The sequence below is a fragment of the Motacilla alba genome, chromosome 19 (genome assembly GCF_015832195.1).
Source record: "Motacilla alba alba isolate MOTALB_02 chromosome 19, Motacilla_alba_V1.0_pri, whole genome shotgun sequence".
In the NCBI taxonomy this organism is placed as follows: domain Eukaryota; kingdom Metazoa; phylum Chordata; class Aves; order Passeriformes; family Motacillidae; genus Motacilla; species Motacilla alba.
The window spans coordinates 9048485-9064506 of NC_052034.1; the positions used below are offsets into that span (position 1 = coordinate 9048485).

The 16022-nt window shown below is 45.6% G+C and overlaps 1 protein-coding gene across 2 annotated transcripts in view; it reads left to right on the forward strand.

Annotated features, from left to right (window-relative positions):
• The first annotated feature begins 341 nt into the window (after positions 1 to 341).
• AUTS2 (activator of transcription and developmental regulator AUTS2) overlaps positions 342 to 16022 on the forward strand; it is a 782988-nt gene continuing 767307 nt past the window's right edge. For both annotated transcript variants that reach the window (XM_038157971.1, XM_038157972.1), the window contains exon 1: positions 342 to 890. In XM_038157971.1, the coding sequence (XP_038013899.1) occupies positions 600 to 890 (291 nt within the window). In that variant the 5' untranslated portion in view covers positions 342 to 599. The remainder of the gene's footprint in view (positions 891 to 16022) is intronic.

Here is a 16022-nt window from a genome sequence, read left to right on the forward strand (position 1 = left end):
CACACACACACACGCAGGCAGAAAGGGAGTTCTGTACGTCTACATATATATTTTTCCCCCCCTGGAACTTCTTTTAGTTGGGGAGGAAAGGAAGAAAGAAAATAAATTTTGTGCAAGGAAATACTCTCAGCTCCCTCCTTCCAGCGGGTCTCCTGGTCTCCTTTCTTTATTTTTCCCCCCTTCGTCTCAACCTTTTTTCCTCTCTTTCGAAGATCCTCGCCCTCCCAGCCCCTTGATCAAAGCATTCCGCTATTCTGATTTATTGCCTGCTTGGGGAGGCTTTTTTTTTTTTTTTCCTTTCTCTCCGTGGCTTTTTTTTTTTTTTTTTTTTTTTTTTTTTACAAAGGCGACCTGAGATCAGCCATTACTTTCCTTGGCTCGCTTATAGGAATCTCTTACATTTGGTGCTTGCTGCTGGTGGTGGTGGAACCGCACTCGGATTCTTTCATCCCCCCCACCCCCTTGCTGTCCTCTCCTCCCTCCCTTTCTCCTTCCCTCTCTCCCTCCCTCCCTCCCCCGTTATTCCGCCGGGGGAGCCGGATTTGTGGCTGCGGTGGGGCGGGGGGGGACGAGAGCGAGAGGGAGAGCCGGCGAGAGACATGGATGGCCCGGCGCGATGCAACGGGCTTCGGAAGAAGCGGCGATCGCGGTCCCAGCGCGACCGGGAGCGGCGAGCCAAAGGCGGGCGGCGCGGCTGTGCCGCCGGCGGGGCCGCCGGCCCCGGGGCCGCCGCGCTCTCCTCCTCGGGCTCGGAGAAGGAAGACAATGGGCCCCCGCCGCCGTCCCGGCCGCGGCCCCCCCGGAGGAAGCGGCGGGAGTCCTCCTCGGCCGAAGAGGACATTATCGACGGTTTCGCGATGTCCAGCTTCGTCACTTTCGAGGCGCTGGAGGTAGGAGCGGCGGCGCTTTGTGTGCGCCTCATTGTGTGGGGGCAGCGGCGGGGGAGCCCCCGCGGCGCCCCCCGGACACCCCCCCGCCCCTGACCCCGGTCCCCGGGCCGGCCCGCCGGGGGTGCCCGCGGGGGCGGTCCCGCCGCCCCCTCCCCGTCCCCGGGGTGCCCCGCTGCCCTCCCTTCTCCCTCCTGCCGCCGACACCTGCAGCCCGGCGCGCCGCTCCCGGCGGGCGGCGGGGCCGGGGCCATCCCCCCGCGCGGGGAGCGGGGAGTTGTGCGCGGTCCCCCGGCGGCGCTTCCCCTCCCCTCCCACGGATCAAACTTTTCTCGCGCCGCCGTGGCCCGGCGGGGCCGCCCACTCGTGTCCGCGGGGCCGCGGGGGGGGCGGCCGCGCGTGTTTCTCGGGGCGATCGCGGTGCCGCTGCGGGCGGGGGGCGCCCGGCCTGCCGCGCTCCCTGCCGGCGTGTCACGAGTGGGCCCCGCGGTGGGCGGCTCGAGTCATCCCCCGGCGCGATCGAAGGGGCTGGCAGAGCCCAGGCCGGGCGGAGGGAGGCGAAGCCCCGCGGGGCTTCTCGGGCGTCGCTTCCCTGCGCCCGGCCCGGCCTCGCCTCTCCGTGCTCCCTCCGCCCAGCCACTCGCGAGCGTGGAAAGCGCTGTCAGCCCAGCCGGGGTCGTGGTGGTGATGCTGCCATGGAAGGGGATCTCCAGCCCGTGTGTTTGAAGGGCTTTGTTGTTTGTAAGTTCTGATCAGGAGAAGTTTGCTGTGGTGAAAAGCAAATTTATTTGGGTTTACGTGCACTGGAGGCACAACTGGAATGATGATGAACTGTCAAAATAAATTTGGAGGTGAAGCTGATTGTTTAACAAAAAGAAAAAGAAATCTGTGTAGCTTTTAAGATGTTTAAATATTTAGCCAGGAATATTTAGTGGATTTTCAGGGATTTTTTTGTTTGTTTTATTTTGTTTCTTGTTTTGTAGCCAGACTTAGTCCTTGGTTACACCTGTATCCATCCACACTATGCCTCCAACAGAACTTACTCTGGTGTAATTAAGGGAGGATTTGTTCACTCCAACAAACCTCCACATGGTTGGTGTTAGACTCATGTAAGCAATAAGGAACAAATGCTGAGGTAATGTCCAGATTCCATTTATCCACCATTTCTCACCTGGTGAGCCCATCCGTAAGCGCCCTGCTCAAACCAGAGGGACCAAAAGTGTGAGTATGTGTTTATTGGCAGGAGAGAAATTTGTATGCTTCTGTTTCGGACAAAATTCTGCTTTTCCTCAAACAAAGCCCTAGTTTGTGTCATTAAGCAATTTTATGGGAATAAGGACTCGAGAATTTGGCTGTAGTCCTTTTCGGAGAGGAAGTGAAGAGCAAGTTTAGAACTTGGTAGGGCATTTTAGAAAATGTCTTTATTCTGTTTCACTTCTTATTTGTTTATTTTCTACTTGAAAATAATTGCTGTGCTCTCTTTGCCAAGCCAAGCCTGGCTACTACTTGCATCCTCTCATAATCCTGTATCACTAAAAAGGAGCACAGATACATTACCCAGTTCTGCCAGCTAATATCACATTCAGATAAAACAATAGCTTGCACACTGAGACTTGACATACTTTTAATGTTCATGTGATAGGTGGCACGTTTTGACCTAACGATTTCATGCTGCGTTAAGAAATAATGTCACAAAATCGTTGTTAGGTGCTTTTTCCTGCAGCTCCGTATGTACATTGAGAAACTTGTTTCTGAAGATCAGAGGGAGACGAAGGTGTCTAAGGCACAACCCCAGTGTGGCAGAAATTGCTCTGTGTGTTGCATGCAGCAGCCTGAAGTTTTTATTGTAATTCTGGTGTTGTTGAGGAGCTTTTGACTGGCTGGTGGAGTGAGATACCTCAGCCTTGGTGAGATGTTCAGGTGTTAATGTGTTTGAGTTGAGTCAAGAAGCTTCGGGTGCTGTGGAGAGGTGTCCTGGTATTCATACACCTCATGCTGTGGGTCTGCCCCCAGCTCGTTGGAGGCCATGGAGATTCTCCCCAGGTTCCAGAAGACACTCGTGCCCAGAATGTAGACAAGACTTTCCGAGCCCATGCCTTGTGCTTGAACTTCAGCCTTTTCTTGGGCTTAGCACAGCTGAAAGCGTGCAGAGACAGTGTTTTGTCTGCTTGGTGTGAAAAACTGTGAGAAGGGAACTGCAGAACGTTTCACCCACTGGAGGATCTAAGCCACGGTTCAGAAGAGGGGACACAAGTGGATGGTGGCTCATGCAGGAGGGGACAGCCACCCTGAAGGGACAAGGCTGAGCTCTCTGCTTCTGGGGACAACCTTGCAGCTGTAGGGGTGTGGGTTGGCTGGGTGTGAGGTGTCACCCAGGACCTTCTTATGTATCAAGGTTCAAAAAAGGTAGCAAGAACTTCCACACAGCTTGATTTCACGTGTCTTTTACTAAATGCTTTTGCTTTTTGTTGGGGTGATTGAAGAAGCCCAACCTGTGCAAAATACCAGGTTGTGTGAAGCTTGTGGATGGCAAAGGGACACAGGTGCTGTACAAGAACACAGATCCCATGCCACTATAACTTCAGGAGTCGTCATCCAATCTGTTATGGTTATGTTGATAAAAGTTCCCATCCCTTGAAACAAAACTAACCATCTCCCACTCTGGGAACTGCTTTTCTGTCCAGGTGTCAGTAGCCTTGTCATACTTCTCAAGTGTAAATGGTTTGGTGTTGAAATAGAGGCCATCTGCTTCTGGTTATCTGTCTCTGCATTTATGGCACCCCATACCTTGATGTCTCTAATGTTTGTGTGGGGAATACTCAGGAAGAGGGAGTTAAATGAAGACAGTGGGATCTCACTGTGGATTTTTTCCTTCTTGGAGTGACAGCCGAGCAATTCCAGTGTCGTTGCAGATGTGTGGCCGGACTGATCCTTGCCTGGCCTTGCAAGACTTCAAGACTGTGTGCAGTATGGGCCTGTCCTCTACACTGGGGAGCATTTTGGAGCCTTGACCTTCAGAAACCAGCCCTTAATGTGTAGTAAAGCAGCTGAGGTGTGGTCCTGCAATTGGTCACCAGATTCTCCTGTGAGTGGCCTTGCTGGACTGGCAGCAGCAAGCCCTGTGGTTCACTCCACGTTGCTGCCCTGAGCTCCCCAAATGTCCAGCCTGGAAAAGCAGGAAGGCACAGACACTCTGTACCTGTGCTAGTGTGACCAGTGGCTTGTCAAGCTGTGGCTTTTCCTAGCTTGGAGGAGCCTGTGCTGCACTGCTGGTGTGTTTGTTACCAGCAATAATAGCACGAGGTTCTCCAAACCCAGGTGGGCATTTTAGACACCGCTTGACAGGGAAAGGTCATTTCTCAGAATGTGATAAATCAATCCGTTGGAGTGACTTCCTCCACGATGTGCTCTGGCAGTGCTGGCAAGGAGGCTTCTGCAGAGCTCTCTGGTGGGGTGAGATTTCAGGAAGATGTTTGTCTCCCTCCTACCCCCCCAGTGCAGAGGTGTCCGAGCAGCAGACTGACGTGACATGGCTGTTGACGTGCCGTGGTGAAGATGGTTTGCTGTGATGAGAAAGGAAATCTGACCTGAATGTTAAGATGGCTTAAAGCCTAGGAAGTACTTTATGTTTCCTGAGTCAGCTCTGACCATCCCTATGGAGTAAGCAGTTGGTTTCAGGTTTTCTGAGCACTGAGTAAGGTAATGAGTTTTTTTCTGCGGATGTTTGTTTAGCTTCAACTCAGGCAGCTCATCTGACAAGCCTGAAATGGGACACAGATATTTATAAAGCCCAGATAGAAGTGGGGTGGGAAGCGGGGGACTCGCATTTAAATGGGGATTCTTGTTTCATAAAACTGTCACAATTTCTCAGTGTGCATTTGCTGAGCTAATTTCTGTTCAGCACACAGGCATTAGTCTGTTTTGAGACCGTGCTAAATTATAGTCAGGTAAAGCCCAATATAATTAATTACAAATGAGAAATGCTGACAAATATTTGTCAAGGAGCTGTTTAATGAGCTTCAAATTCTGTGTCAGATGATTCCATCCACCTAGTGTAAATAATTTTTAAGCAATTGTTCCGTGGTGTTTGTGTGGTTTAGGCAGATGTTAGCTGCAGCACTTTTACAAGTTGCACAGATAGCACGAGACTAGATGGAGTAAAGCTTAATAGCTGATTTGGGCTTTAAAATAGAGACACTACAAAAACAAAATGTGCAAGTAGCAGGAAGGTTTTGAAGGTCCTGTGGTCTCAGTTCTGTGTCTGTGTGCACTGACAGTGTGGCTCTGTGTATGCATCTGAATGCAGGAATTTGCTTTAATAACTGGTGTGTGATACTCATCTCTAGGCATGGCCCACTGAAAATAGAAATAGCTTGGCTGTATGACAGCAGAAGCTTTGAGCTGGACACCAGAATGGCTGGCTTGCTGTGTGCTTTTCCTCCCCAAATCGTTCTCTTCTCACCAATCTTCTAGCTGGCCTGATTAGCCTGTTTGCTTAAATTCTTTGAGATTTCAAGCAGGTTTGTTCTGCCTTGTCTCTATCCCTTCATATTTCAAAAGGAATTTGATCTTCCTGCCTTACCACAGCAGCATCATAGCATCAGATGTTTGTTTAGTGCTGACAGCAAATCTTGGTGGCCCTTCTTGTGTTTATTGACTGCTTAGATGCTTAGGTGTTTGTCCCAGTCTCTGTTTGCACATGCGAGTCTGCAGATTTAGACCAGCAGCAGAAAAGAAGGGAGTAACTAAATGAAGATATCTGGGGATGAGGAGAGCATTAAGTTTTGTGTGACACTGGGATATCATACAAAGCGAAGCATTTATTATTTTCACTGTGTGTTTAGAGGAAACAGTAAACTGACCTGGGATTAAATTTTGAGATAACCTTGAGAGAGTAGCTGACTATCTTGATGAAAACCTCAGTGACCAGACCTGAAAAAACAGCAACTCAAACTGAAAGTGGGACTGAAAACAGCAGGATGCATATTCCTCAAAAGGAATGTCTAGGGTGATGTTTGAAACATATGTTGCTGTCATTTGGGTACCTGAATACTTTAAAAATACTTTGAAATTATTTTAAAAAGCCTGGTACCTTTCTGGGAGACAAGGCACTCTTAACTTCAGCTGATTTCAGTAGCTGTTGGAGAGCTGAAGCTGTCTCTTTGGCAGATAATGACCAAGCATTGAGATTGTTGCCTAAATATTCTTTTAAGCTCCTGAAGGTAACTATGTAATAAAGGTGGGGATTTTTGCCATTCCCATAGGAGGTAGTAGGAGGCACAATGGCCTTGAGTTGAAGAAGGAAGAGTTTAAACTATAAGGACAAGTTCTTTTAGATGAATGTGATTCAATTAATCTCCACTAGCACCGCTCTTTAAGATTAGCACTAACGAGAAATACGCTGCACATCAAAAGACAAAAGACACCCTTATCCTCCCTTATCTTGGCATCTTTTTTCCCTGCTATTTGGGGGAGTAAGCCCTTTCTGATTAAATACCTGGGGCCTTGCTGGCATTGAAGGAGTGTAAAATCCAGGGCAGTGGTGGAGTCACCATCCCTGGAGAGTGTTAAAAGAAGTGTAGATGTGGCACTTGGACACATGGTTAGCAGTGGGGCTGGCTGTGCTGAGTTAATGGTCGGACTCTCTGATCTTAGAGGCCTTTTCCAACCTAAACAGTTATATGATTCTATGATTTATAAAATAAGGGTAAAGGATCAGGAACTTGGAAGGAAAATGATCATTAGGGAAAGGCAAAAAAAATCATCAGAAAGACATCAAGGGTCTGAGTAATTGAAAGATTGACTTACAACACTGAGATCAATAAAGAAATAGCAGGGACTGTATGGGAACACAGAGAACTAGAGGGGGATGTTGTTACCAAAAGTGGAAGTTTCAGGAAAGATCCATTGCTGTGTACAAAAATGCTTCTTGGTGAGAGTCCTGCTGTCAGTACCAAGGGGAGACACTAAACCAAATCTGTCCCTACTTAAGGAGTCATTAATCCCAGTAACTTCAGCTGGAAGGAAGGCAGAAAGATTCCTCTCTCACTGAAGATGATTCCCTCTTTCCCCCAGCTCTGCTACTCTTGTTTTTTGGGGTTTTTCTGAACACCTATCAGTTTGACTGGGACACCCTACCACATTACACTGGGGGTCTGACCTGCAGCATTGTAATTATCTGCAGCTAAATTAGAAGTTTAATCTTTGTTCTGGGCAACAATAAGTTGAGTCAGATAGGTTTTAAAAATAGCCCAAGCTCAAGTTTAGTGAAGTCTCAAATGCAATTAATAAAAAGGTAATGGAGTTAGGAAGTTGCAGACTGAAATGTGGAAATGTTTAACTCTCAGTTTTCCTGTACTTGAACTGCGGTGTTGCCTTGGTTCTGCAAGAGAGAATTGCTTCCAACGTTTCTCTGTCTTTTTGCACATCATCCTTATAATTTATCAGTTCAGTATCTTGTGTTCTTGATGGGGTTTGGCTCTGTATGTGCCACAAATTACCAGCTGCGTGCATTTTTTTGTATAGTCAGTTTGTTGTCATTTTGACTCAATGCCAAGCCATGGTGAAGACCACTTCAGAACATCATAGTCCTCTAAACTCCTTTGTTGTAAAATGGATATGAAAATCCACTTTGTAAGTAATGAGGAATGGCTAATGCAGGTAGGGATTTGTTTTGCTGTAACAGCAGAACGTGCAGTGGCAATTTGTCAGATCCCCAGCTCAGCTCTGCTGTACTGTTTGCCTTTAAATAGTGTGTTACCTTAATGTCTTGAGATTTTTCTCCTTGTATCTTGGCAACACTGCTGCTGAAGTTCACACAGTCATGTGGTGGAGAGAGAAGGCTTTAACCAAAATAATGTCTTCAGTCTGGTAAATACTACAGCCAGGAGTTTTGGTTCTGTTATCCTCTGTGCAGTAGTGGTGGAATAAGTCAGCAAAAGAAGTGGATTATCCCTTGGCTCTGCACATACTATTCTGTTTGTGAGGTTCTCCTCATGTGGTTTAATTTGATCATGGTGCATATGCTCCATGTGGCTTTACTTGGTATTTGGTGTGCATCTCAGTCCTGCTGTTTTTAAAATGTCCTGAGACAAAGGCATGGGAGATGTTCAGAGGTGTGCTGATATCTGATGTGCCCAAATTCTGGCTGGCTGAACTTCTGATTTGTGTAATCAAAATTTGTGCTGGCTGATGCACATATTACTGATATGATTAATACACCAACTCCACACGGAGCAGTTACTCAGAGCCATGCAGGAGTTCAGCTCGGTGTTCTTTCCAGGAATGATCACCCTTTAATCTGTCTCACGTGTGTTTGCCAGCTTCCTAAAGTGGAAGCTTCTTCTCCTCTACAATTAGTGCTCTTATAAATTCTCTCATTTCATACTTTTATTTGGTACCAAAGGAGACTTAATGGTTTGAGAATAAAACTACTGTCAACCTATCCTCCCCATCCAGACACAAGCTTGGACTCGTCCTTTGTTGGATGAGCTCATGAAAAGAGGCAAACACTTCCAGCTTTTGGGACAAGCTCTGTGCTGAGCATCATTTGTGTGAAGCCACTTGGAGCAGGTTTGTGGATGGTGCAGGATGACAGTGAACACCAGAAGCAGATAGAGGTAGGCACCAGGAGGTTCTAGGTTAGATTAACATTTGGGTGGCTGAAATTCTGAAGAGGTGCTTGTGTGTTGTGCAGTAATGCTAACAGTTGTATCAGACTTTAAAACATGTTTTACACTCCCATGAAATTAAGTAGTGGTCAGATCCAGACCAGATTCATGAAAGTTTGTGAGCAGCCTTTTTTGGTCATAGGCTGACTGTGAGAGCAGCGGTGTTTTGGAGGGGAGTGTGTAACAGTGATAATACTTGGTGCAGGTACCTGCTCACCTGTCAGTGGAATCCAGAGCCACAGTTGCCTGTTTCCCTAGGTGCAGGTGTGGCTTACCATGTCCCAGGAGACCCATCCTTGGGGACCCAAGATGCTCTAGAGTGTCCTACAGCTGCTCCTAACTCACCCTCCTGGTGTAGTAAAGGCATTTTAATTCTTTTGCCTGTGAAGTGGAACCAGTGAGACAGAAATTGCCACTGACTCCTCCAGGACCACACTTGGGTGGCTCTTGGGTACAGGAGAGCAGGGTACAAAACCTGTGTGGTTCCTTCCTTCTCCCTCCTGGCAAATCCTGACAGCCCATGTTTTGTTGTTTGCATACCATTTTTTATTTCTGAGACTGAGATGAGTTACAAACATGGTGATAATTGCTCTTGGCACTGATTTTTGTTTATTTTCTCTCTGGAAGTCCTAAGTGACCTGAGACCTTTCAGTCTGATAATGTGTTTAATTTTTTTTTGTGTTTTTTTTTTTTTGTTTTGTTTTGATGAGACATCTACTTCTGCAGAAGGTGGGAATAGAGGATAGATGGCTGAAGGACCTGGCTCCTTGCTTACATGGATGGTGTGAATGGTAGAGAGGTGGCCAAAGGACCTGACTTGTGGCCAGGAATGTGGCTTTGGTCTTCACGTGGCTCCTAATGACTTCTGTCACCTTCCTCTTGTCTCCTGTACATCCAGGTGCTTAGCACCACATGCCTCCAGAGGGTACCATGAGTATTTTCCAGGGGTCTCCCAGAAACTGGGATCTGTTGCCCAAGGGAAGGAGCTGGGAGGTGCTGCTGTTGCATGAACTGGGTAACACACGCTCTGCAGCTTGCTCCAGATTGTTGGGCATGGCTGGCAGGGTGAGGCATCCATCAGAGAGGCCACTGGTGGAGGGCTGAGGCAGTGAAAGTAGTGTTGACCTCGGAGGGGTCTGTGTGGTAAGAAGGCAAGGGAAGAAGTGCTGCTGTTGGGGACGATTTATGTTGTGACCCTCTTGGTGTTGTGGGGTTTAATGCATGTCAAGGGCACTTTGACCTTTGAATGGAATCTTCTGGTGTGAATTTGTGTCTTTTGTCCTCTCTTTTCTCCCCTTAAAGAAAATTCAAAATAAATACTGAAAATCAAAACCATCTGTTTTGAGAGGACCAAATTGCCTCTCTTAATTTTATGGGATTTGGATATTACTGAACGATTAGAAGTCCTACTAATTTTTACTGTCTGGCTATTGTGCTTGTAGGCAGTGACTCTGCTAGCATTAGTCATTTTAACTATGGAAAAAAATGCAATTAATGTAGCTCAACAGCTGAGTCTGCTGGACTTTTAAAAAAAGAGGGGAAAAAAGTAAATTTTAATGAGTTCTGGGATCATAAAGATACATCTGGTGGATGGATTAGCCAAGTTTTCAACCTCAGAATGTGTATTGAAAAACTCAGTGAATTATGTAGCTACAAAAGTGGATCTTTGCATGTTTATAAGGCCTCAGTGCAATCTCCTTATATTTGCCTAATGACAAACAGACATTTCACAGAGGTGCAGCCCAGAGCACACAAGGGCTGAAACAGCTCCCTAAGCTGAGAGAATTTGTATTGGGATGCTGCTACTAGTAAATATTAGAGAATCCATTAAATGTAGGGGGAAAATATTTTGGTATTGGATGAAAGAAAAGAGAAGGAAGGGAATGGAGTGGGGTAGAGAGGAGAGGGAAAACTGCAGTTTTAAATGAGCATGATGTGTGGGCTAAGATATTGTGCCTCCACTGCTGAACCAGAAAATTTATAACAACTGTTTGTCATGTGTATGTATTTATAGCCATTCACATAATGAAGAAGTTTCATGAGGTTGTAATAACATATCAAGATGGATGTAATTAAAACAGAAGCAAATTGACACCTCTAGATTAAAGGCAAACTCTAAACTAATACACCTGTACGCTGTCACTTATGTATTAGTTGTCTGGGGCAGTCTGCCAGATATGCAAATAAAAAGACATTGGCAAATTTCCTTGGATGTGTGGTTATGAAAAACCCAACTATTTAATCATTTACCTAGCCCTGCTCAGGTGTGCAGCAAGGGGAGAATTTAATAATTTGGTGTCACCATGCTTTGTGATGGGCAGGGGGGTTAAAAGCTGCGGGGTGAGGGGAAAGGAGCGAGGAGAAATGGAGTGCAGGGGGCTGTGCACCTGGGGAGTAATGTTCATTACAGGGGGACCCTTCCCTCAGCGAAGAGGTGTCAGCTGCTCCATTTCAGATCTGCCCTGACTCTTGAGACTCCAGAGCACTGAAGAGTCCTTGACATTGACACTGTGTAGCTTTTGAGCGCAGTTCAATGCCTTTTGAAAACTGCCCTGTAACAACAGGCTTTGCTTCTGTCATGCTGCAGGTGTAAACTTCTAAAATGTATACTGTTGCACCAGTTCAGATCTGATGGAAATTATTACTAGGTCTTTGAAATGGCTATAAAGTTGCTTAGGAATTTTACCTAAGAGTATTTTTCAACTTGTTTCAATTTGCAGAAGCCTAAAACATTTCCAGTGGAGTTGTGGACATCCATTTCAGCCTGTGGTCAATAGATCTGCTCTCCTAATTAACGCTCAGGCTGCAAACTGCTGATGTCAAATAGGCTGGTGGTATGGAGCAGGAAGGGAATTATTTGCCTTGTTAGTTCCAGGGCTGTGAATGGAAATGCCAGTCTTGCTTTGGGTAATTTGCACCCCAGATAACCTGCATGCCTTTAAGTGCCTGGGGACAGAAACAAGTCTTCGTGTGGCTTGTGAGTAACCCTGTGGCTGGTGATGAGGGTCTGCTGTCTGTGCCTCCAGCTCCTCCTTCCTGAGCTGTAAAAGTGCTGTCTTTGTGGGCTCCTCAGATGATTGCTTGGGTATGTAAAACTAGTTATAAGTAGGCTGATACTATGGGAGCTCTGGAGAGCTCCATGAAACCCAAAATTCTAGAACTCAGTTTTGAATTCAGGCTTGAAGTTTTTTGTCCCAGCTGGGGATGAAGCACAAGAAAATCCCACTATGGTCTGGAGTTCTGCAGAGGAGGGGCTGCTAAATGCACCAATTTCCAGGGAGCTGATGGCATAAAAACTCCAATTGGCATGCTTTGTTAGACTTCTTCTGAATTAAAGAGACTCCCTTTTTATACATCTGGACATTAAGGATCACTCATATGAGGTACATGGCTTCAAAGTGATTTCAAATGGTAGGATTTTTTTGTCTTCAATATTTCAACAACTTTTCTTCCACCTTTAATCTTTCATGAGCCGAAGCTTCAAAAGATAATTAGTAAAACATGCTTTTATCTGCATTTATCTCAAAACATGATTAATTTTTTAACTGCAATTATAGCAATCATTTCAAGTTTACTTTATATTAATGAGTAAAGGATTTTTTGAGAGAGCATGAGCCTAAATATGGCTATATTGGCTGAGTTGAAAGGTGCATTTATGAGTGTGCTTTTGTTTTCATTGCTAGGGATTGAATTTCCGGTTCCAGGAAGTAATATTTCACATGGATTAAAGTCTTTGAAATGCTTTTGCCCAGATTCACTAGATCATTTTGAGGAGCTGACAATGATAAGACCTGGATCATGCACTTTGCAGGACCTGGCTACTGGTCCCAGTTCCATGTGTCCCTTGCGTTGGTGATTTTTTTGCTCCATGCTGTGCATGTGTTCCTTTGCTTGTTGCCCTTGGCATTGAAATGTGAGATAGTTGATGCAGACAGTTTGTTGTTAATGAATTAGCAATGAACTTGTAAGCTTTCACCTTTACCATTCCTGTCTTTGTTATAGGCAGCTTAAGAAATTTTTTATTACTATTTCACTTCAGGGAGAAATATGTTCATGTCTGTTCCTGTCTTTATTGCTGCTACTAATGCATGCAGGACTGTCCAACTGGTGTCCTGTGGCCTGGATCCTGCCTGTAGGTCCAGTGTGTGGCCCCAGAGCCCCTAGAAAATTGTGGCACTGGCACAGAGATATCCCAAAGCAGGTACCCATTGCAGAGCCTTCAAAAGCAATGAATCACTACTAGAAAGAAGCACAATTAAACCCCCTTTTCACTAGAGAACAGCTTTTGCATAATTTTGCCCTATGAAGGCTGATCCTCAGCTCTGGCTCCTGCTTCTCTATCAACAGGAGGCAGAGATTTTGGGGTGGAGCTGCAGTTCCATTGCTCTGTGCCTCCTAGGGAACCAGGCAGAGAGCAGCCCTGGGGCTGCTGGAGGTGATGCTGGGCTGGTGGCATGGCCCCAGCTACCACAGGCAGCAAGGTGAACAGAGCAGGCCTCTGAAACTGCTATCACAAGGGTAAGGACAAGAGAGGTTTTGTGGGGTTTTTTGTTGTTTTTTTCCCCTTGTTTCCCTTTATTTAGGCCTTGGTCCTGGATGTCAGAGAGGATTTGAGGTGAGTGTGCACAGCCTTGGTTCACATCTGATTTTAGCTTCTAAACTGGGAGTGCAGCTCCCCTGCCCTGTGGTCCCTGGGGAGGTGGATGGGCTGGTGGCTGCAGCAGTGAATTGGGCAGCTGCATAGGAGAGCACACGAGAGTGTATAATCAGATTTCTGATAAACCCAGATCTCTAAGTCCCTTGAATGGGCAGCTTTGCTGTGAATGGCCTCGTGAGGTCTGCCGTGGCTGCTCTCTTTGTTTGGTACTCTGACAAAAAATTGCTCTGGTGTCCTTGTTGGCATATTTTTACATCTGTTATCCATATTTTCGATTTGTTCTGGCTGCAGTCTTATTTTGTTTTGCAAAATCTACCTGGGATTGGGACAGAGATATATGTTTGCTAAGGCAGATTTGGAAATTGCGTTGTTGAAATACAGCCCATATGGGCCATTGTAAAATGGTTACTGCAGCATATAATTGCCTTCACAATGATGTGCTTTGTCATTTTCCTTCCATCTTCAAAGAGGCGCTCCTGTAGTCTGCTGACAGCAATGGTGGTATTAGAAAACATATGGATTTGTAAAGGCATTAAACTGTCTTTAGTTCAAGGATTAGATTACAGTGTTAGAGTGTGGGTCACCACGTTTTCGTGGGGATAGGCTGCACTGCAGTGTGTTGGTTTATGTTACAGGTTAGGGAAGGGTTTGTTTATTTATTGAAAATATCTGATATAAGATCCTTTCAAATGCATGGGGAAGGAGGTGTCTCTCGTGCATGGCATGAGCTGCAGCTCTGTCTGAGGGCCGTGGCCACACCTCACCCTGCATTGTGTTGGCCAGGGCTCACAATCCACACGGACAAGTTATCTCGTCAGGAAATGCCACTTACCACATGGAAAAATACACAGAATGTAAGCACCAAAAAACTGGCTTTGAAAATTTAAGGGTCTTTATTTTATTAAGTCCTCCATGCTGGGCTGCTACTCTGAACATTTTGTGTATTAGTTTTGTGTTCATTTTACACTGCACAGCTCCACACATTTTGGAGTGCAGGGCAATCTGTTCAGCTTTTACCTCTTTTTTTGTCTTCACAGTTTGAGGTGTGGCTTTTCTGGGGTAGTTGGCGGTCTGCAGTGCCTCTGTCAGCAAAGGCCTCTGCAACATTCTCATCATGGGATGGACATGGCACACAGCCTGTCCCCAGTCTGGAGTGATGCTCATGCTCTTACACCATATAAAGGGGAAAGCTAGAGGGTGGAAGGGATAATACACATAAAGAAGATCCTTCTTTTTTAGTTTTATTACTGTTTTTGTGTTACTTTTTGCAGCCTGCTCAGTTCTGTGCCCTGCCTGTCTGCCTCAGACCAATGGGGGCTTTTTTCTCCCACCTTTTCCACGTGCACGTGCTGTTGTGTTTGAGTTTCCATAGGTTGTTTCCAAAACAACTCTTTGATACCTCTTTTCCCTCAAACAAACACTCTTTTAATGAAGGTGCCGAGCCTGTCCTTCAGAGATAGGGGCTGGTTTCTGTGCTGTCACAGCCATCCTTGGTAACCTTGGAGCAGTCACTCCCTTCCCATTCCAGCTCAGCAAGCACCTGCTCCGGGCTTGTGCTGAGTAGGGATGGATTTGGGATTGGGTCCATGTGTATCTCTGGGGACCTGGGATCCAGGCTGTAGATTTGGGTTTCTTGACTGAGAAGAGCAGGCATGTGGGGACAATGCTGATGTGTGAGGTAGGATTTAGTGTGAAGTCAAAATATGTGCTTAGGGATCACCTTGAGCTCGAGTGTTAGTTTTGCTGTAGCTGAGTTTTTCTGTCCACAAAATAGGTTTAATAATACTGTCCCTCTTCTCAGTTTGCCTGGCTACTTAATTAGCATCTGCAGGGTGCAGAAATAGTAACTGGTTAACATAAAATATCTACATAATTTTACTGTAGGACAATAAAGCACCAGTGCCTGTACTCATGTAGCAGGGACCTGCCTAGAACACTTATTTAAATAACTGAAAGCACTTTTTTTGTTGTCAGCCACCTTTTAAAATAAAGCTATAATTTTGCCTTAAAATTGCTGACAACAGCCAACTTCATTAAAGAAATCTGATGTGAAGGGTAACACGATGAAATTCTGATTAATGCTTTATCTTTCTTTATGCTGTTATGATTATTAAGTGTGTAAAAGTTGGTGTTGCTCAGTTCTGGCTTGCTTCAGTTTAAATCACTTACAACGTTATATGTCCCAGCTGTGGTGTGTGGCATGGCTCTCTATGGTAATATCTTTCCTTAAATCCATTACAGAACAGGGAAGAAACTCTCATTCTGCCTACAAGAAATGTTAAAGGATGTATTACTAATGCTGGCAGCTGTGATGGGATAAGCAAATTAGGTCTGTCATTAATGCCAGGGTCGGGAGGTATAATATATCATAAAACTGGTATATCTCTGGTACTAGCTGGCCTATAAAAATAGGATTTTTTAGTCCTGGTGTAGCAAATTATAGAGCAAAGCTGTTTTCCCATAAAGTTTGGGTAAGGTGAAGACAAAGTTCATGTATATGGTGTGTTTTTGCAGCAAACAGTGCAGAAGGGAGAAAGAAACAGTCTAGTGAGAAGCTCCCACTGATATTCCCAGGTTTTGCTGTGGGCCTTTGGCAGGGTTTTATTTAAGGACTTATTTCTGCACATGTTTAGATCAGTCCCTCTTTAAGAAAGAGTTTGAGTGTGTTAAAAACCATACCACAGTGCACTTATAATCAGGACATGCTGAAGTGCAGGCAGGAGTAGGATGTTATAAGGTGTGTATAGAAACATACCTTTAATATGAAGCTCCCTAACAGTGGCTTGTTTTTAAATAATAGTTTAGTTT